Below are 19794 nucleotides of genomic sequence, written 5' to 3' on the forward strand. Positions count from 1 at the left end.
TAGTAAAACCAATATTACAAATCCTACAATAATAAATATGAGCATAGGTCTAAAATTACAATCCTAATAATAAAAACATAATCATACTAAAAAGTATCAATATTACAACTCAACAATAATTAAGTTGTAATTTTGAAATAAAATCAAAATGGGTCAAAACGGGTTGATTTCGGGTTAAGCGGATTGACCCATTTTGACCCGAATCTGTTAACATCAAACTCAAACTCGTTAAGTTCATATCGTGTTCATGTTAAGTTCACGGGTCGTGTCACATATTGACACCCCTAACAACAAATCGATAAATTAAAAATTAATTATCTAAATATAAAAATGTTATGCAACAAAAATAAGAATTATCGTAAAAATATTATAGTATATGTACATTGTTTATAAGAATTATATTATTATATATGTTAGTGATAATATGATGGTTACGTAAAATTAAAATTAAAAGATGTTATATTAATTTTATGTTATAAAATTAAAATTTATATATTATATAAAATGTTATAATAAGATTTATAATATTCATTTTTATTTTATGTTATATCAAATGTTATATTAATTTTATGTTATTAGATTATTATACATGAATTTTAAGATTTTAAAATTTCATGTAATATTAATTAGAAATTTAGCATATAATATATATAATATAAATAAATCATATAACAAATTATTTATATATAATAAAATATATATATGTATGAACCGGTTCGGTGTAAAAAAGACCTCAACCGGAACCGATTTTGAAAAAATGAAATGTGCACTAGACCGAACCAATTTTGCACTGGACTGAGTACACCGGTCCATTCCGGTTCGGGCCGATTTACCAATTTTTATTTTTTGTCCTAACTTTTGTGTTTTCGTGGTACCACAAGTGGGTAATTTGAGCAATAAGTTTCAAATGGCAAATAACATTATTCTTAAAAAATAACAGTGCTCACCATTAAAAATAGGTTTTTCATGCAACAAATAAGGTGTCTTTCTTTTTTTTTTTAATGTGTATTCAACTTTTTTCATTTTTTTCAAAAATAGTATGCGAATTTTACACTCTACAATATAAATAATTGAATAATTCTACTTATCATCCCCACACACTACATATCATACCTATTTTAATTTTTTTTAATTTTTTCTATAACAAATATGTGGTGTATGGATGATAAGTAGAACAACTCAATTAGTTTAACAAGAATAAAATAAAATAAAAAATAATATTAAAATATCTAAAGTGTGTGGTGTGGGATGATAAGTAGCATCCCTCAAAATAATTTTCCTTTATATTTTCAATTATGTTATAAATGTTATATGTCATATGGATGTGCAAATCTCATGTACTCTATTTGAAAAAAAACAGTGAAGTCCACTATTAAAAAAAATTTCTTATGAGTTTTGGATTTACCAATTTTTTTCAAAGAAGTGAATAGAACTTGCATATCCTAGTACTACAAATAATATTTATCTATAAAGGAAAAATAATATTTGTTTATCTGTAGTGTGCAATCCCTGCATACTTATTTTTAAAAATATGGATAAATCTAGGACACATAAAAATATTATTTTTTTAAAGGTAACCCACTCTTATTGTATTTTTACAATAAGAATATGTAAAAATTACATAATTGAAGTACTCTCGTTAGTTAAACCTAGCCTAGTTACGTTTGGGTAGCCAATATATCTCAACACTTTTCAAATATTTTCGTACTATTGGAAATATTCCACATGCCAAACAACTTAAAATACTTTCAATGGGACTCACAAACCCAGTTCAATCTCTACTCATAACTATTCACAAACATTCTATAATATTTATCACTATTATATATAAATAAAAATAAAATCAATAATATTTATCACAATTAAATATAAATAAAAAATAAAATCACTATAATATTTATCGTTATTATATATAAATAAAAAATAAAATCACTATAATATTCATCACTATTATATATAAATAAAAAAATAAAATCAATAATATCTATCACTATTAAATATAAATAAAAAATAAAATCACTATAATATTTATCGCTATTATATATAAATAAAAAATAAAATCACTATAATATTTATCGCTATTAAATATAAATAAAAAATAAAATAACAATAATATTTGTCCCTATTAAATATAAATAAAAAATAAAATCACTATAATATTTATCACTATTATATATAAATAAAAAATAAAATCACTATAATATTTATCACTATTAAATATAAATATAAATAAAATCACTATAATATATAAATAAAAAATAACATTACTATAATATTTATCATTATTATATATATATATATAAAATCATTATAATATTTATCACTATTATATATAAATTAAAAATAAAATCATTATAATATTTATCATTATTATATATAAAAATAAAATAAAATCATTATAATATTTATTAATATTAAAAAATCACTATAATAAAATTACTATAATATTTATTACTAAAAATAAAATCACTTTAATATTTATGAGACTCACACATTTTTCAACTATTTATCCAAAAGTCAACAACTCAACATACTTCATACATTCAAACAATTCAAAATACTTTTAATGGAATCCCCAAACTTACTTTAATTTTTATTCATAACTATTTATAAATATTCTCAATGCTTCTAAGATATTCTCACTACTCAAACGTAACCTTAAAATTACATATAACATTGCCCGTATAAAAAATGCCAAGAATGTATTCTCAAATCCAACCCAACTTGTATAGCTCCAAATAGCCCATGGGCCACTATAATAATGGTCTTTGTTTCTCAAACCCAACCCAAAAAGCCATTCTAGGGCACGACTTGAAACCCTAGAGCTATATAAACACTGCTGTGTCGTCGCTCTGAGCTCCTCTCTGAGCTGTCCGTTGTCTCCGTGCGGGTGCTTGTGCCTCTATAGCCCTTGCGCGCTAGTCGGATCGCCGATCTTCAACGACCAAAATGGCGGACAAGGCGGTAACCATCAGAACTAGGAAGTTCATGACCAACAGGCTCCTCTCCCGAAAGCAATTCGTGAGTTTCCCATTTCACTTCCTATTTTATTTTCCTTCTTTTTCCCGGTAGCCACATAATAGGTTTGATATTTTAGCAAATACCCTTTTCATATCTAAGTAAAGAAAGTAAGAAAAAGAGCATGTTGGATAATACTAGGTCCGTGGCTTTAGTGTGTTCTTAAATGTTATATTTCTCGATCTATGTTCAAATGAATGTTTTTTTATTGTTTTTCCTCACTATTCAATAGGGTTCTTGTTATGAGATTATGGAGAAGAAAAATATTGGGAAAAATGTTGGATCTCAATTTGTGTGCTAGGTTTGAGTTGAAAGTACAGGGGAATACGAGCCGGGATATGGATTTTTTTCTTGCATTTTTTGGGCATCCAAAAGGGGGCTAAAACGTTAGTGAGTTTTGTGGTTTTAAAACTTTCTGGGTAATGTTAGCGATTGTACTGGGAAAAAACTCTGTAACTCCAAACTTTGTCTCAATCGAAGTTTGGAGTCTGAGTTGGGGGGTGAGAAACAGTAGGAGTTGGAATGGGGGTGAAAAACTGTCGAGTTCGAGTCGGATTGATAAAAACGTTTTCACTGGATTGATAAAAATTTTGACGGCAAAAGGGTCCGGGAATATTTTCGTCAATTCCATCAGTATGAGGCAAAACTAGGGAAATTTCTTACAGTATCAGCCGCTCATTCAACGAGCACACATATCAACGGCCCGATCCCTCCTCACCCACCCTCTATAAAAGCAACCGCCCTAAAAGACACAGATCTCTTTCTTAATAGCAGAAAGCCATAGCCCAATCCCTTCAGTTCTTTAAGATCTCTTTCTTAATACCATCTCTATGGCTCTCAGTTTCTCAAATCTGTTTTCAGAAACTAATTTTTTTCTTAGCTGAAGTCCTTTCCATTTTTTTCTTTTTGAAACGCTTCATCATCTGGTCAGTGCTGATTAGATCAAATTCCCGCATGACTTGTTCCCTTGAAGCTAGGGGTGAAAAAAAATGGTGAACCGGCAAACCGGACCAGACCGAACCGGTGGGTTTGGTCCGGTACCGGGTTCAGTTCGGTTCGGTATCGGTTTTATTTTTCTCAAAACTGGTCAAAATCGGTCCCGTTCCGGTTTTTCATTTTCTAACACCGGACCGGACTGGTCCATGTATATATTTTAATTTTTTATATTGTATAAAATATTTTTTATATGATTTTTTATATTATATATAATTATATATAATATAATTATAAGTATATATAAAATAATTTTGTATTATATGATAAATTACTAATTAATATAATATTAAATTTTAAAATCCTATATTACTATAGTCTATAATACAATTTTAATATATATTATAATATACTACAATATATTATCACTATATTATTATATACTATATAATATACCGGACCGAACCTGAATTGATAAAACCGGAAGTATTGGTTTAGGGTTGTAATCGGTGCGGTATCGGTTCTTCAAATCTTAAAACCGGTATATAACAGTTCAGTTCTAAAATATGTCCAAAATTAGATCGAACCGGACTGGTTACACCCCTACTTGAAGCGATATTCATTGTGTTGCTGCATTTTTTCAGAATCTCTCCCTCATTTCTTTTCTTCTTTGGGAGAACAATGGAGCAACTGATGAGCCATACAGACCTGTAATGATTTGCGGTGATGATCGCAACTCTTTATGGAATGTCTTTTTTCTTCGTAATCTGATTTTTCATTTCAATTTCTTGCTTGTGGGCTTCGATTTTTCATGCAATTTGCTTGATTTTGCCTTGCACTAGAAAACTTTTTACTGTTTGTGTTTTGGCTATGTGAAACTGAAGCCCAAAATTATGTTCTCCTCGCTATCCAGTGCTTCATTCGCGCTGCATTAGGACATTGGAGAACTGCCTTCATATTTACCTTCGAGTATAGTGGCCCAGCCCGAAACAGTAAAGTGGCCTACTCCGAATTGGAATCTATCTCCGACTCCGACAACTCTAATTGGAGTTGGAACTGAAAATGGCCTCCTACCCAGGTCAGAGGTCGGAGTTCAACATTCTGACTCTGTTGGAGTCAAAGCCCAGCCCTAGCTAGCAAGGAAAATGATTCACTTACTACTTTAGCAACTCTACATAAAATTAAGGGTAATTTTGTAATATTGAAATTTATTTTTAATGGAGTGGCATGATTGTACTGGTTGATTGAAAATGAGTTGTAAAGAAATTGTAAGTATTACATTACCCAGTTAGGAATAGGCTTTTGACGGTGCAGGCAGGTAACAGAGGAATAGTGTTATCTCAGTTCCTAACTTTTACTGTTTGCAACTTAGGTTTTTAGTTCTTATTGGCGTGAGGTTGTAGAAATTATAAAAGGAGAAACTGTCATCCAGCAAATCAGTGGGAGTGAATTATTTTCAATTAGCCTCACGTTTTGTCAGTGTAGCATTTAAGATTAATTACATGAAAAGTTTTTCAATTGAAAAAAAGTTAAATGTTTCACTTTCTGTTTTCTCAGAAGCAAGCCTAGATCTTAGTTGTTCATCAAGTTTTTAAAAGTTGTTTATTTCTTGCAATACTTTTTGAATCATGTAGAAATTGAAAGTTCCTGTTTATATAGTGACCCTTTTGTTGCAGGTCATCGATGTCCTTCATCCAGGAAGGCCTAATGTTTCCAAGGTATTTCCCTATTTGGTTACAGCCACTTTCATCCATTGTATTTGTCTTAATGAACTGGGCTTTCTACTTGTAAAAAAATAAGAACTGGAATTCATATTTTGTGCTACTTTTTCAGTATTCAAGCATGTTTGGAACTCATATTTATATCAATCGACCATATGATTTTTGTTTTCGTTGTTTTGAAGACTGAGCTAAAGGAGAAGCTGGCAAGGATGTACGAAGTAAAAGATCCAAACTCGATCTTTGTTTTCAAGTTTCGAACTCACTTTGGAGGTGGAAAATCAACTGGTTTTGGGTTGATTTATGATTCTGTTGAGAATGCAAAAAAATATGAACCCAAGTACAGGCTCATCAGGGTAATGTTGCATGACCTCTTCTATTTTTGTAAAATATTTTGAGCTAGTATATTGGTACATGTCTCTTGTTTTACCTTATTTAAAATGTTGTATCCAATTCATGCGAGTGCATGTATGTGTATCATGTCAATACTATTGTTTAGTGGAGGTGGCAGCAGTGGTTGTTAGCATTTGGGGGTTGAGTTTGGACAAAGGGAAACTAGGTGCTTTCTCTTGTATATGTCCTGTGTACTTGGGTTAGGTCTATTTTTCATTTATTAATAATGTTTATATTTACCTGTCCAGAAAAATTTTGGGCAAAGGGCAATGAGTGCTATCTTAAATAGCACCTCTCCCCTATAAAAATAGGATGTATGGTGACATTGTAGGTTCAAGAGTTGTCATGTATGTAATCAGAATATATACGATTAGTTACTAAAAAAGATTAAGATCTGTGATATAATGATGTTGATTGGTCCCAGATTATTAGAATCTGTGGGATACCAAATGTTTGTAATGAAGGATGCATAGTGAGGAATGTGTTAAAAGAAGGATGTTAGTCATTGTCAGTGTATTTTATATAAACATGTGTTTGCTATTGATGATGCTGTGGTCAAATTAGAGATTTTCAAAGTATTTTTATTTAGGTACTCATTGGTCTGGGTGTATCACCTTCATGGTCTAGTGTAGTTCTATAGAATTGGTGATATTTTTTTAACTTGGTGATGCAATTGGTAGTGCTCGTCTTATAATTTAGTTGATTTTTTTAAATGTTAAGTCACGGATCTAGACTATTGGGTAATAGCTTTGGTCTTGTTTATTTGGCAACCTTATAATTGGAAGAGTTTCCTATACACATAAGGGGACCATTCCAGAGTATCTAAACTTGGAAGTATCATCATAAGACAAAGGTGTCAAAATCTTGTTATAAACTATGATCTCGCAATCACCATACCTAATATATCCAGAATATTACGAAAATAAGTATGTGAAGTTTTGAGTTTCTCTCACTCTCTTTCTTATGGTAAGTTAAAGCTGATGATGGCATTTTAACTAACTTTAGCTATTTTCAGGTGGTTGATGGTGTCTTGATATTTTCTTAGCATATACTTAAATTATGTGCATATGAACTCATTCTTTTTTTGGGTCGTGGCAGAATGGACTTGATACCAAGGTAGAAAAGTCAAGGAAGCAGCTGAAGGAGAGGAAGAACAGGGCTAAGAAAATCCGTGGGGTGAAGAAGGTAAGCCTTTTGCTCACACTTTGTTGGTTTATTGATGGTATTTATTGCATTTACATTATTGTTTGTTCCAATTCTGTGCAGACTAAGGCTTCAGATGCTGCCAAGGGCGGAAAGAAGAAATGAGTTTTCATTGGTTTTGTGCTGATCTTAAAGCTGATTTGCAGCAATGAATTTTTCTTTAATAGCTATATTTTCTCATTAGATCTTTTGGAAAATGAAATTTTTTGGTTCTAGAGTTAAAATGTCCGTGGATTCTGAAGTTCTGTTCAGTGTACGACTTTTTAGTATTTTGCGGGGAACGATTTTGAAATTTTGAGTGGAAGCACATTCTAGCAGTTGTTTGGCCTATGAGAAATTGCTGGAAAATCTCCATCATGCAAGGCATGTACTCGAAGATTGCAATATACATATATACATACATATGTATCTGTATATGTATATTTATAAATCGGATTGCCGTCAAAACACATCACAGCCTGCGTGCATAAGATTTGCACAATGAGCCTGTTCCATTATTTATTTTGTGGGAAACAGTCTTGTCAACACTCCACAGTAAAATACGATGATTGGAATTTTTTTTTTTTAAAAATGTTAAAATAAAATTTAAATTATATGGAAAAATGCAACATAATTGGATGAAATATGGATAGCCTTGTCCTATACATATATCTATGCATTTGTAAGTGTTCTGATTTCCTAGTATCTTAGTTTGTTTGTACATTTTTAATTCTTGTTGCTTTTAACCATTGATAATGAGAGGTAATGATGCACAAGGAAAATAAGGCTGGCTAGAGTATAGAAGAGGGTTGCGTTTGAGTGGTAGTAGGTATTCTCAGATATTTTTTGTGAAAAATAATGTTACGTACAGTTATAAAATACGTAAATTTTGTGTAATTATTTAAAAAAAAAAAAAATCTACTCTTAGCAGATTAATTTTTTTTCATGTGTTTCATATTTATTTATTATTTTAAAATAATTATACGATATTTATATATTTATGATTATAAATATTATTTTTTTTATAAATAATAATAAATAAAATATTAAATAATAATAAAAAGTAAAAAATAATATCATTCTACCCTTCAAAAGTTCTTTGCATGCTTTGACCAACAGCTATAACTTTACCCCTCCAATTATTATTTTTTATTTTTGTCAAAAAAAAAAAAAAAAGTTTGAAAAAAAAAAGGGGAACAATTATTGATATTTGGTAGAGTACTTGACCACATTACCATTTCACACCTTTTGGTGAGAACAGCTTAAATACCAAACTTCCACGCAAGAAATTTCTTTCCACAGCCAGCGAGCCTTCATAATAATTTCAGTCTTTGCTTGTTGTAATACTTTTGGTAGCAAATCCTTGTGGTTATTATTATTTTCTGTCTGGACTTTGGATGCCACGGCACCCATACATGCATCAAATTTCTTTTCCTTTTTTGTTTTTCCTCAAAAAAATATAAACTCAAAAATTGATTAATAATGTCGCATCAATACATAATAATAATGATGAAATTAAGATTCAGTAGACAGCATTTTTTATTTTGGTTTCAATTAAATGATTTGACAACCCATCAACAAATGTGTCAATTAATTAAATACCCAGTTGTGTTATTAATATATGTATTATTTTATTTATGGTGGATTGCATGCATACTTTAAGCCATATATTTATAAATAAATAAGAATAAGAATAAGAATAAACTAGAATCAGATCAATTTGTCACTTTTTATTTTTAAATATTAAGACGTGAGTATGATTGACCTGTTTCATGGTTCTGATTGAGGAATAAAATTAATTTTTTTTTTTTTTAATTGCTATACAATGAATCTCATCATTTACTTGATTTCAGACAATGAATCTTATGTAAGACAAAAGTAGAAAATTAGGTACGAATATTAAGATCTTATTCTGATAAAAAAAAAAAAAAATCTCGGGTCAAATATTTCAGACTGCAAGCTGTGTTTTGGAACAGTAACCGGAACAGATTCGTAGTCTATTTTATTTTATTTTTACTTAATTTATATTTCAATTTTGTTGGAATATAAGATCATAGGAAAAATGTTAGTTGAACGGTTGAACCTATAAAACTGACCAATAAAAGTTTTTTATTTAATGATTAAGAAATTGAATATTAATGAATTGATATTTTTTTATTTTTTAAAAATATAAAAAAAATAATTAAAAAAATAAAAAAAAATGCAATTGCACTTGTCCATTGAATTCTTCAATTAAATTATCGATTCATGTCAATATGAATTATTATTGTAACGTTCAAATATTATGTTCCAAAAGAAAAACTCTAACCGAATCGGTTGAATCCAAAACTTTTGGGTTGTAACTGTCACTGGCACGTGTTTCTGAATTAAAATACTGAAACTTTTTGCATGAATAACATTGAATAATATATAGAATCTCATCCCCACCCCAACAAAAATGTATATAAATAGTACAATACGTGGACCTGTTTTTCTGTCTTCCTCGTTTCGCTTTCTTCCTCTTTATCCCCCTCTTTTCACACTTCTCTTTTGTACCCATTTTCTTAATTCGTCCTCTTCCCTGTCATTCTTCACAACTCGAACCATGGAGGACGCTAATGGTAAGGTTCTCTGCAATTTTTTTTTTTTTTTGTGATGTTTTCTTTTCTTTTGTTCTGTAGTCAAGTTTCTGAGCTCCCTTTAAAGCTTTGCAATTTATCTTGGTTGTCATTCTCGCTTACCTATATTGATAAATAGTTTAGAGTTTTTCTTTTATTGTTTCGGGAGTTTCCAGATGGGTCCATTATCATCACATGCCATGACACTATTTATGTATATATTTTATTACAAGCTATGGTTCTTTAGATTTTGGGAAATTAGCTGTTACCATTCTGGGTTAGACCTGTTCTGTTTTCTACTCTTCCTAGAAAGATAAGTATGTTCTATGTTTTTCCTGTAAATACTTTTCTGGGAGCGAACGGATTTGAGCATGCATGGAATTATTTTTTACTTTTATGTGCGTTTGGTGATTTTCTTTTCTCCACACATGAATTAGAAAACTTCATGTCTCTACCTCTTTGCTTGTAGAGAAGGTTTTTCCTTACTAGAAAAGAATTTAAGTTGTTGATGGATTAACTTGGCTAGATTTTTAGTTCCTTTACAAATAATTAAAATAAATTAAGAAACTTTTGTTGTCCGAGGCTTGAAAGAGAGAGAATTTTTATATTTAGAAATTTTTATTGTTTAGTGCAGAGAAAAATTAAATAATGGAAGGAAAAGAGGCAAAGATTAAAAAAAAAAAAAAAAATTCAAGCATCTGTTGGTTATCTCTTTGGAAGGAGTTCTCTCGTATTGACAACAAATCTTGTCTTGATGTAGATCAAGAATGCAATAAAAGTGCATCTTGATCGCTACTTAACAACTACCAAAATTAGTTTTTCTATATGCAAATTATTTTCTATTTCAATTAGTGAAAGCAAAAAACTTGGCAACTGCGTTTTAAAGCTCATTTCTGATATCTGCTTTTCAATTTTCTTTGCTTAATACGGCACAGTGTTAGAAATGTCAAAGAGATCTGCCTGCTTTCTTAAATTTCTCCATTGATTATCCAGTATGTCAGAAACAATTGAGATGACTATTATAAAATATTTCCCCCTATTTTGGGTTTGGGTTTTAAATCAATTTCCTGTCTTTGTACTTCTATTGACAACGGTGTCATTGGCGTCAAGAAATGCCGTCAATAGTACAAAATGGAAATTTAGTCATAATTGAAACTTGAAGCTGATGAGTTTCCATCATTTGGAGGTGATGGCTCATGGTTCCTGTGATACTATTATTATGAATGGTGGTCCCATCCTTTAGCTGTTTTTTTATTGGTAAATAATAAGAAAGGAACTAGTTAAAGCTTGCTATCTAAGAAGCAACTGAGTAACTTACTTTCCATTATAAGTGATACCTTAATATAAATGCAAAGCGTCACAAATTGCTTCTGATCTGAGAAGTCAAGAACAGAGGACTATCTCAGTTGTAAGAGATGTGAACCTGAAGGCCCATCAGATCTCTTGAGGCTTCTATTGAAACATGCCTTCATGATCTATGTTCAGAAATTGCATACAAGTATTGTTGTTATGTTTGTTTTGTGAACTTTTATTCCTCATGTTCTACCTAGCTATTGCTTTCCTTCCTGTGGTAGCGTGAAAGCTGGCTTATCCATCTATGTCAATATATGTGTGTATATAGGAAATGGGTTAGCATATTGTGCGTGTGTGTTATGTGTCACTAGTAAAATACCCTGTTGATGTTATTAACTCTCTTTTGCCCTCATTTTGTTCTTAGTGATGGAAGCTAAAGATGGAACACTTGCAGTGGCTTCTGCTTTTACTGGCTATCAAGAAGGTAATTCCAAAGTTGTCTTGTGCCCAAAATGAAGACTTGAGAGTTAGTTGTATATACAGCTAATTAAATACTTCCTGGTGGTGGAGTCGGTTGGTCTTTTTATTGTTGTTGTCATCAGCTTTACTGTCATCTTCATTGTTATTATTATGATCTCAACTTTTACTTGTTGCTATACTGTTCTATGTGCAGATGTTAAGTATTCTTACCCTTCTTGAGCTCACTTTTACTTTTTTAGCATCTATCAGTTGGTAATCATCATTAAAAGAGTGAAAGCTTTTCTTGATCAGTGTATCTGTTGAATAATGATTTTGCTGAAGATTTTATAAATTTGATGCCCATGTTACCATCCTCTCGTATAGTCTACCAGCTGAATAGATTGCATATATTCCATGTAGTATACTCATATACGGTGGTCATTTGCCACGTCACACCCATTCTTCTGTAATTATCATGACCTCCTTTCCTTGTGATTTTTAAACCAGCTGTACAGGATAGAGACCACAAGTTCTTAAGCAAAGCAGTTGAAGAAGCATATAAAGGGGTTGAATGTGGAGATGGAGGCCCATTTGGTGCAGTTGTTGTTCACAATGATGAGATAGTCGTAAGCTGTCACAACATGGTTTTAAGAAACACTGACCCAACTGCACATGCTGAGGTTACTGCAATAAGAGAGGTTAGACCTAGAAATTATCCTTTTTTTAGTTTCAATCTGGACTTAACACCTGCCGTGGAGTGGTTCCCCGTCATAAAAAAAAAAAGGGAAATCTTTGATAATTCATTGTTGTACGTTACCACTGAAGCTGGAGCCAGCATTAGTTTTGTTAGCAGATCATTTGATCATCTAAATGCTGGAGCTTTTCCAAAATCTTGATAAGTGAAGGTCTGGACCATATACAATCATTTTAACCTTTTTTATTTTAAAATGATGGCAAGTGAAGGGAACTGACTATACCTTTATAAAAATGAGAAGAAAAAAAATCTCTTGTTATCATCTGTTTCTTGGGACTATTATCCCAAACTTGAGTGACCCATAAAATAATAGGTGGCATTAGGAAGAAATAGATATAAATAAGGAAGCTTTAGATTTGGTTTATTTGCATTTTTGTTGAAGAATTGCCAAAATAATGACTTAATTGTAAGCATGGATATGCATATAGATCCAGATGAAGGAACTTACATTATAATACTGGTTCCACAGGTCTCTTCACATATGACATAACATTGTGGCTATAGGAATCATGATTTTTCCAATGTGCCCTAGTTTTTCTTTTTAAACTTTGAAACTCTATATCAACTTTTGAGTCTCCTATTTTTTTCTTTGACATGCACATGGATCCCATACTTGGAACGGAATTCTCCTTAGGCCTGTAAAAAGATGAATCAAATTGAGCTCTCGGACTGTGAGATATATACTTCTTGTGAGCCTTGTCCAATGTGCTTTGGTGCTATCCATCTTTCAAGAATCAAGGTCCAGTTTTTGATGCTCTATTTTTTTTTTTGTGACAATCACTGTTGCACGTCGCTCTAAAATTCTGATATATTGTGTTGCTTTGTTTCATTTAATTCTAAACAGAGGTTGGTTTATGGAGCCGAAGCTGAAGCAGCTATCGCAATAGGGTTTGATGATTTCATTGCAGATGCATTAAGGGGCACAGGATTTTATCAGAAGTCTCACCTGGAGATCAAAAAGGCCGATGGTAATGGAGCCGTCATAGCAGAACAAGTATTTGAGAAGACAAAAGCTAAGTTCACCATGTACTGAAATTTGTAGTTTCCCTTCACATTGCAAAAAACTATAATAAGTAATGTGAAAGACTTCCCATTTTTGTAATTACGTGATAACGTTTCGAGAAATGAAGGAAAGGAAAATTTTCCTGTCTCATGATTCCTACTGAAATCGTGTTTTCTCTTGACCTCTGCAAATGTTACATATTTGAATTGTCAACTGGAAGTGGAAGTGGAAGTGGAAGTGCCTCTAAGCTCTTTTAAATGAACTTTGGGGCATCTTTCTTAGAAAGGGAGAGGCAATGGTAGCACAAGTCGGAGATAATAGTGTTCTAAAGTGCTTTGCAGATCATAGACTGAAAAATCAAAGGTGGTGTACCATTTGGTGGCTGATATGACTGATGAAAAATTGAACCGTAAAATGCCTTGAATAGGGATGGATATATGCCTGTTGTTCCATTTTGTGATACAAAAACTTGTCTTAAAATGACTTGAACAAAATGGTGGCATAAATCCAGTCCTCATTTTGGAGAGACAATGGCCAATGGGCATGAACATGCTGGTGATATATAACAATGGGAAAAATACTTTGCAATTTTCCACCCTAATAGATTTTGTACACTATGCTCCCAAAACTGTCAAAGCCAGTATATTGCATCCTCCAATTACAAAAAATAAAAATAAAAAAATAGCATTCTTATGAATTTCTTCAAACATTTAGATGGATAAAATAATAAGTACTGGGCACAATCTTAATCGGTCATAACAAGATTTTTTTTTTTAAATGTCAGGAAATCCCTCCAAAGCAGGGCCTTTCGGATCCACTCCTGCAGAATAAATTTTGATCCTATGCACCATACTCTCGAAAATTTTTCTACACGGAACTAGTAAAATCACCGGCTTTTCCCTAGGGGTATGACCTCAAAACATTATTTACTTATGAGGTGTTGAAACTTGAACTTTAAAAAAAGTGATACCCTAAAACGAAGACTTTCATCACTTGGGCCAACAACCCCTTGGGGTTTGTTTGACCTTTTGGTAAGCAATGACTAGATTTAACTAATTACTTTGGTTTAAATTTTTAATTTATTTAATGAGTGGTTCAAAAATACAAAATAATTATTAAAATTATATTTGTATAAAATTCAATTCGACTCATATAAACTCGTTTAAACACAAATGTTTTTGTATTTGTTATTTTTGACATGAAAATATCTTGATTAATTAAAAAATAAAAGAAAATCATGCTCTCAATACAATATAGATTTTTTGAATGTTCATTAATATGATCAGTAGTGATCATATGTACAGATAATATTTACAAAAAAGTAAAGATAATTTATTAAGATTTGCTGATAAAATATTATACAAATGAATTATTTTATTAAAACTAAATAAAAGATATGTGAATGTGAAATAAAAATTTATATTACACGCAAATTCAACTCATATAAATGATGTTGCTTCTACTTTAAAAAAAAAAAAAAAAACCTGATTTAAAATATAATGGAATAAAATATTGTAAAAAATATCATTTTCCGAAAAAAAAAAACACTGCAAGCAAAGAGAAGTCTAGTCGAGGAAACAAAATCAGTAGGGAGCAGCAAAGACTATATGCGCGTGGGGTGCGTCATGCGTGCAATGGCTATGGTCATTGGTTCCTACTTCCCTCCCCTTCCCCTGACCTCCCTCCTCCCCTTCTCCCTCTCCCTCTCCCTCCATCTCTCCTGAAACCCTTTTTCACCCTTTGACTCCACCCAACACCAACCCCAACCCAATTCCCAGCATCAAATCCCGAACCCTTTCTCTCCCTCTCTCTGACTCCCATCTCTCAAGCTTTGCTAAATGGCATCCGAACAAGACGACACCGTTTTCCCAGAAGAGGACCACGACGACGACGACGACGACGACGAAGAAGAAGAAGAAGAAGTATTATCTGAAGACGACGACGACGACGAAGATGACGTTATCCCCGACCCCGGTTACGATGACGTCATCAATTCCGCCTCCCCTTCCATCTCCTCTCCCCCAGCAGATGCCGTTACCGTTACCGTCGCCCTTCCCGCTTCGTCGGTCCCTAACGGCGGAACCTCTGTCACCACCACCACCACCATCGTCGCCTCCTCCTCTACCCCTTCTCCTAGACGACACTGTGCCGATCGCGAAGATAAGAAGCCCCAGCCCCTCGACGACTCCCGCAGGTTATTCCAGCGGCTGTGGACGGATGAGGACGAGATCGAGCTACTCCAAGGCTTCCTCGACTATACGACGTCGCGTGGCTCCACTCACCACAACGACACCGCTTTTTTCTACGACCAGATCAAGTCCAAGCTCCAGCTCGACTTCAACAAGAACCAGCTCGTCGAGAAGCTACGCCGTTTGAAGAAGAAGTACCGCAACGTCGTCGGCAAAATCAGCGCCGGCAAAGACTTCTCCTTCAAGAGCCCCCACGACAAAGCCACCTTCGAGATCTCCCGCAAGATCTGGAGCAACGAAGACCACAACACCGGCCGATTCGCCGTCGAAGATTCAGTCTTCGATGATGAAGATCCCAATCTAAAAAACCATAATTTCAACTTCAACAATAACGAAGATTTTGCTGAGAAGAAGTCGAATTCCACGCCGAGGCCTCGCAAGCGGCCCCGATCGCAGTCGCAATCTGCGATTCAGAGTGAAGAGAAGCGCACTTCATCGCCGGCGGATAACAAAAGTAACATCAATGATACAAGTAATAATTCTAATTTCGGGGGTTTGATTGAGGAGACGGTGAGGAGTTGTTTGTCTCCGCTGTTTAAGGAGTTGTCGAGCAATGCGATGGGGATTGGGGGGAGAGGGATTGGGCGTGGGTTTGGGTTTGGGGGATTTGGAATGAATGCTATGGCGATGAATGTGATGCCTGTGAGTTTTGGTGGTGGAGGAGGGGAAGGGGTGGTGGATGAGAGGTGGAGGAAGCAGCAGATATTGGAGCTAGAGGTGTACTCGAAGCGGTTGGAGTTGGTGCAGGATCAAATTCGAGAGGCATTGGACGAGTTACGGGCAGTGCGACGGTAACGGAGGAGTTGATTGACTGACTGATTCTAATACGTGGGGCTTTTTCGTAAGTGGGTCGGTTTTTCTCTTTTTGATAAGTCGATGAATATTTCTTGGTGTTATATTCATAAAAAAAATATATATATATTTCTTGGTGTTATTCGTAGCTTAGCTGAGTATTGCTTTTGGGTTTTTATATTTTTGTTGATTTTGATAGAACAGTTGTTGAATAATAATTTATAATTGTTTAGTCTGATAGTTACTTATAAAAGAAATTGTTTAGTTTGATAGTTTGTTCATAATCCTTAGATATTTGTAGATAATGGTTTCCTATGTAGATTGTAATGAACTTGTAGACTTCTACGGCTTCATTGTTTTAACTAATTTTAGAGAATGTATCTGTTGCAATCCCTATCCAAATCGTTGCAAATTGGAATTTTCTCTTATCTTGCACGTTTTTGGGCAAGACAGTAGTAGTTCGGAGGTGAAATTTGGGATTTTTTAGATGAAGGATTTGGTGGTTTTCCCTATTTATCAAAATATGTCAAAAATAGGAGAACTTGTTTACTTCTGTCATATTCAAACTCATTCAATCTCAGAGTTTATTTCAAAATAGGAGAACTTGTTTACTTCTGTCATACATGAAGATACCTTATTACCTAAAGCAGATCAACCTCATGAACAGAAGTAGCTGTTCTCTAAAGCTATAATATGCCAAAAGGAAAATTTTATACACCACACTTCGATCCCACGTTCATCTCACTGTGTAAGATGTGGCACATTTATCTTTACTATGAGAGTGTGGTGTATAACATTACTCTGGTTTGGTTTAATTTTGGGTGGAAGAACTTAGGTGGATCATACTGAAAATCTGATTTACCTTTCTTTGATGCCCTTAATTTTTTTTTATATAATTCTTCACTTCTGTTAACCTCTCTCAATTATAACATGAAATAAAAGGTCATTTAATTGAGTGTTCTCAATGAAATTGTCTGTAGATTCATAGTAGAAGCTAGTAATGGTTGATGTAGATTCATAGTCTGGAGTTTGTTCATGCCAACACCACCACACCCCTTCCCCGTCTGTTTTCCATGGTCGGATGCTTAGCATAGGAGAATTCAGAATTTGAATTTGAAAGAGTATTACTTTGAAAGAAAAAAAAAATGTTTGGATCCCACGGGCAGGCATTCTTGGAGTTTCAATGGGGATATCTTACTGATTGTATCACACGCATTGTTGTTTGAGAAATGAAGGATGGCTTGGGATTTTTCACGTATTGGACTCGGTAAAAACAACATTGTCCAACTCGTTAATTGATCATCTTTTGAGAACTACTTTCTCTCGAGGAAAATGACAAGAGGACTTGCTCATGTTTTGGTGTCAACACTGCTCCTAGTGGTTTGTTTTCTATTTTTATGCAAGTGCTTACTTTCCACGTTTGAATCCAAATTATTTAATTGATGATATCTTTATCATTCTTTTTTCGATTTAATTGGAAGGACAGGAGTGAATTCCATCACTAGCTCCTATAAAACAATATGATAATTGAGATTATTGTTTGTTTTTTTTTTTTTTTTTTCACTCTTATGTTGGTGTCTGACCTAAGTATATTTCGTTTATTTGGCACCATGCCTTGCCTAAATAAAGCTTTCCCCACTAAACAACCTTCAAACATTGACTTACAAATTGGGGATAATATTTTTTTAAATTATGATTTTGTTCCTAAATTAGACTTGTTCTTGGCATTTGGATCCGCCGGGATGAGAGTATAGGTCCATAATTGATTCGGATCTGGGCCGAGCTCAGTCTACTTATCTGCCCCTACTAGGAAAAAATTGAAGAAAAATCTTGCAAAATCTTCAGACGCTGCTCCCACCTTATCCAAGCCAGTCCCTCTCAAAATCAGCATATACCCTTTCGTGGATCCCTGTGATTAATTTTCCACCTACCCAGAACCAGAACCAAGAATCAAACAAAGACTTCCTAACCCGAAACTCCCCAGAACACTTTCTTCACGAACAAGAAGAGAAAGACATCAAAGGAACACACACAAACTCATCAACATTCATCTCTGTCATGGCTTGTGCAACAACAACAAGACCCACGTTCTCGTTCCACCTTTCTACCTCTTTCCCTCAATCTTCACCTCTAAAACTCAAACCCCATTTCACCACCACCGCCCCTCCTCTTCTCCCAAAACTCTCATTTCTTCACAAACCTAACAAACTCAGTACCCCATTCTCCATTGACATCTCCAAAGAAGACACCCCCACCTCCAGCCAACAACCTGCTTCAAACCCTGATGAACTGCAAGAATCTCAAGAGAAGTTCGACATGCGCCGACTCGAAGAGAAGTTTGCAGTGTTAAACACGGGTATATACGAGTGCAGGTCTTGTGGCCATAAGTATGATGAAGCTGTGGGAGACCCTTCATATCCAATACCGCCAGGTTTGCAGTTTGATAAGCTGCCCGAGGATTGGAGGTGCCCAACTTGTGGGGCAGCCAAGAGCTTCTTCGAAAGTAAGAGTGTGGAGATTGCAGGGTTTGCGCAGAATCAACAGTATGGGCTTGGAGGGAATGCACTGACTTCTGGGCAGAAGGCTGTGATTATATATGGGAGCTTGTTGCTTTTCTTTGTCTTGTTCTTGTCAGGGTACTGGCTGCAATAGGTTGGAATTGGGGGGAGGGGGAAAATGGGATATAATTAAGAGATTTTGTAGCACTCTCTCTTTTCCTTTTTCTTTTACCGATTATAAATAATATTGGTTATGTTCATGTATATTGGATGTGTATTACTGATTGGGAAATGTTATACTTCAGGGGAATTGATTAATTCCAAAAGGTATATTTTGTTTTATGAAGTTTTCTGTCCAAATGAATTGTGGGTACATAAACTAAATAATATTTGAAGAACTGTTATCCAATTAGCTAAAAAGTATGTTACATTTTCCTTCGAGCGGGACTTCGTGACAAATTAATACAAGGTAACTTGTTTGTGATTGAGTGATTGAAAACAAGAATCTGAACTATTGCTATCTTAAAAACAAAACTTGTGGAAGGCCATTCCCTTAGCGAGCAGCAGACGAACAGGAAGAAGAGGAAGAGGAAGAGGAAGATATCAATGTAAGAATTCAATAAACTAATGAGTATATATTGATTTTATCACTCCTTTTCCTTTGTGTGTGCGTGTGAGCTCGTGTGTCTATGAGTTGCAATATCCTCATGTTTAGTACGCTCATGGAAAGAAGTATAAATCGATCATATTAGCCCTGATCAGTAAGAGGCTCTTTGTTCCTAAGATATATCCTTTTTAACTAGAATTAAAGTTCTCTTTCATGTGTTAAGCTTCAAAATTCCAGATCAATCTGTCTCATGTGATCAACTCTGTTTCTCATTTCTAGCGAGACAACCAGACAAATT

The 19794-nt window shown here is 33.7% G+C and overlaps 4 protein-coding genes and 1 non-coding gene across 8 annotated transcripts; all 5 read left to right on the forward strand.

Moving 5' to 3' along the window:
- Positions 1–2846: 2846 nt before the first annotated feature.
- LOC108979485 (40S ribosomal protein S24-1) lies at positions 2847–7622 on the forward strand. Its single transcript, XM_018950166.2, has 5 exons — positions 2847–3021; positions 5628–5669; positions 5855–6025; positions 7161–7247; positions 7329–7622. Exons 1-5 carry the CDS (start codon positions 2950–2952, stop codon positions 7368–7370), a joined length of 414 nt encoding a protein of 137 aa, XP_018805711.1. The 5' UTR covers positions 2847–2949; the 3' UTR covers positions 7371–7622.
- Positions 4747–4906, forward strand: LOC118343880. Its single transcript, XR_004797668.1, has one exon. It is a non-coding gene; the product is annotated as a small nucleolar RNA snoR136 (small nucleolar RNA).
- A 2077-nt stretch (positions 7623–9699) lies between the features above and the next one.
- LOC108979476 (guanosine deaminase) lies at positions 9700–13515 on the forward strand. Of its 4 annotated transcripts, none has more exons than XM_035695541.1 (5): positions 9700–9849; positions 11559–11618; positions 12101–12291; positions 12982–13086; positions 13192–13515. In XM_035695541.1, the coding sequence occupies exons 2-5, from the start codon at positions 11561–11563 to the stop codon at positions 13378–13380; spliced, it is 543 nt and encodes a 180-aa protein (XP_035551434.1). In that variant the 5' UTR covers positions 9700–9849; positions 11559–11560; the 3' UTR covers positions 13381–13515. The 4 variants fall into 4 exon arrangements, with proteins under 4 accessions (XP_035551434.1, XP_018805701.1, XP_035551433.1 ...); XM_018950156.2 differs by having other exon boundaries at positions 9700–9844; XM_035695540.1 differs by lacking the exon at positions 9700–9849 and adding an exon at positions 10139–10158.
- A 1364-nt stretch (positions 13516–14879) lies between these two features.
- LOC108979478 (probable transcription factor At5g28040) lies at positions 14880–16740 on the forward strand. Its single transcript, XM_018950158.2, has one exon. It carries the CDS (start codon positions 15189–15191, stop codon positions 16392–16394), a length of 1206 nt encoding a protein of 401 aa, XP_018805703.2. The 5' UTR covers positions 14880–15188; the 3' UTR covers positions 16395–16740.
- Positions 16741–16826: 86 nt separating this feature from the next.
- LOC108979479 (rubredoxin-like) lies at positions 16827–19231 on the forward strand. Its single transcript, XM_018950159.2, has one exon. The coding sequence runs from the start codon at positions 18450–18452 to the stop codon at positions 19041–19043; it is 594 nt and encodes a 197-aa protein (XP_018805704.1). The 5' UTR covers positions 16827–18449; the 3' UTR covers positions 19044–19231.
- The last annotated feature ends 563 nt before the right edge of the window (positions 19232–19794 follow it).

This window comes from Juglans regia, chromosome 11, assembly GCF_001411555.2.
Source record: "Juglans regia cultivar Chandler chromosome 11, Walnut 2.0, whole genome shotgun sequence".
In the NCBI taxonomy this organism is placed as follows: Eukaryota; Viridiplantae; Streptophyta; class Magnoliopsida; order Fagales; family Juglandaceae; genus Juglans; species Juglans regia.

Excerpts from the sequence above, each read along its gene's own strand:
- LOC108979485 (XM_018950166.2), top strand. The coding sequence starts at position 2,950 with ATGGCGGACAAGGCGGTAACCATCAGAACTAGGAAGTTCATGACCAAC. Across the intron at positions 3,022-5,627 it reads TCCTCTCCCGAAAGCAATTC|GTCATCGATGTCCTTCATCC; the intron begins GTGAGTTTCCCA and ends CTTTTGTTGCAG. Across the intron at positions 7,248-7,328 it reads AAATCCGTGGGGTGAAGAAG|ACTAAGGCTTCAGATGCTGC; the intron begins GTAAGCCTTTTG and ends AATTCTGTGCAG.
- LOC108979476 (XM_018950155.2), top strand. The coding sequence starts at position 11,312 with ATGATCTATGTTCAGAAATTGCATACAA. Across the intron at positions 11,340-11,558 it reads TGTTCAGAAATTGCATACAA|TGATGGAAGCTAAAGATGGA; the intron begins GTATTGTTGTTA and ends TTTTGTTCTTAG. Across the intron at positions 11,619-12,100 it reads TTTTACTGGCTATCAAGAAG|CTGTACAGGATAGAGACCAC; the intron begins GTAATTCCAAAG and ends TTTTTAAACCAG.
- LOC108979478 (XM_018950158.2), top strand. The coding sequence starts at position 15,189 with ATGGCATCCGAACAAGACGACACCGTTTTCCCAGAAGAGGACCACGAC.
- LOC108979479 (XM_018950159.2), top strand. The coding sequence starts at position 18,450 with ATGGCTTGTGCAACAACAACAAGACCCACGTTCTCGTTCCACCTTTCT.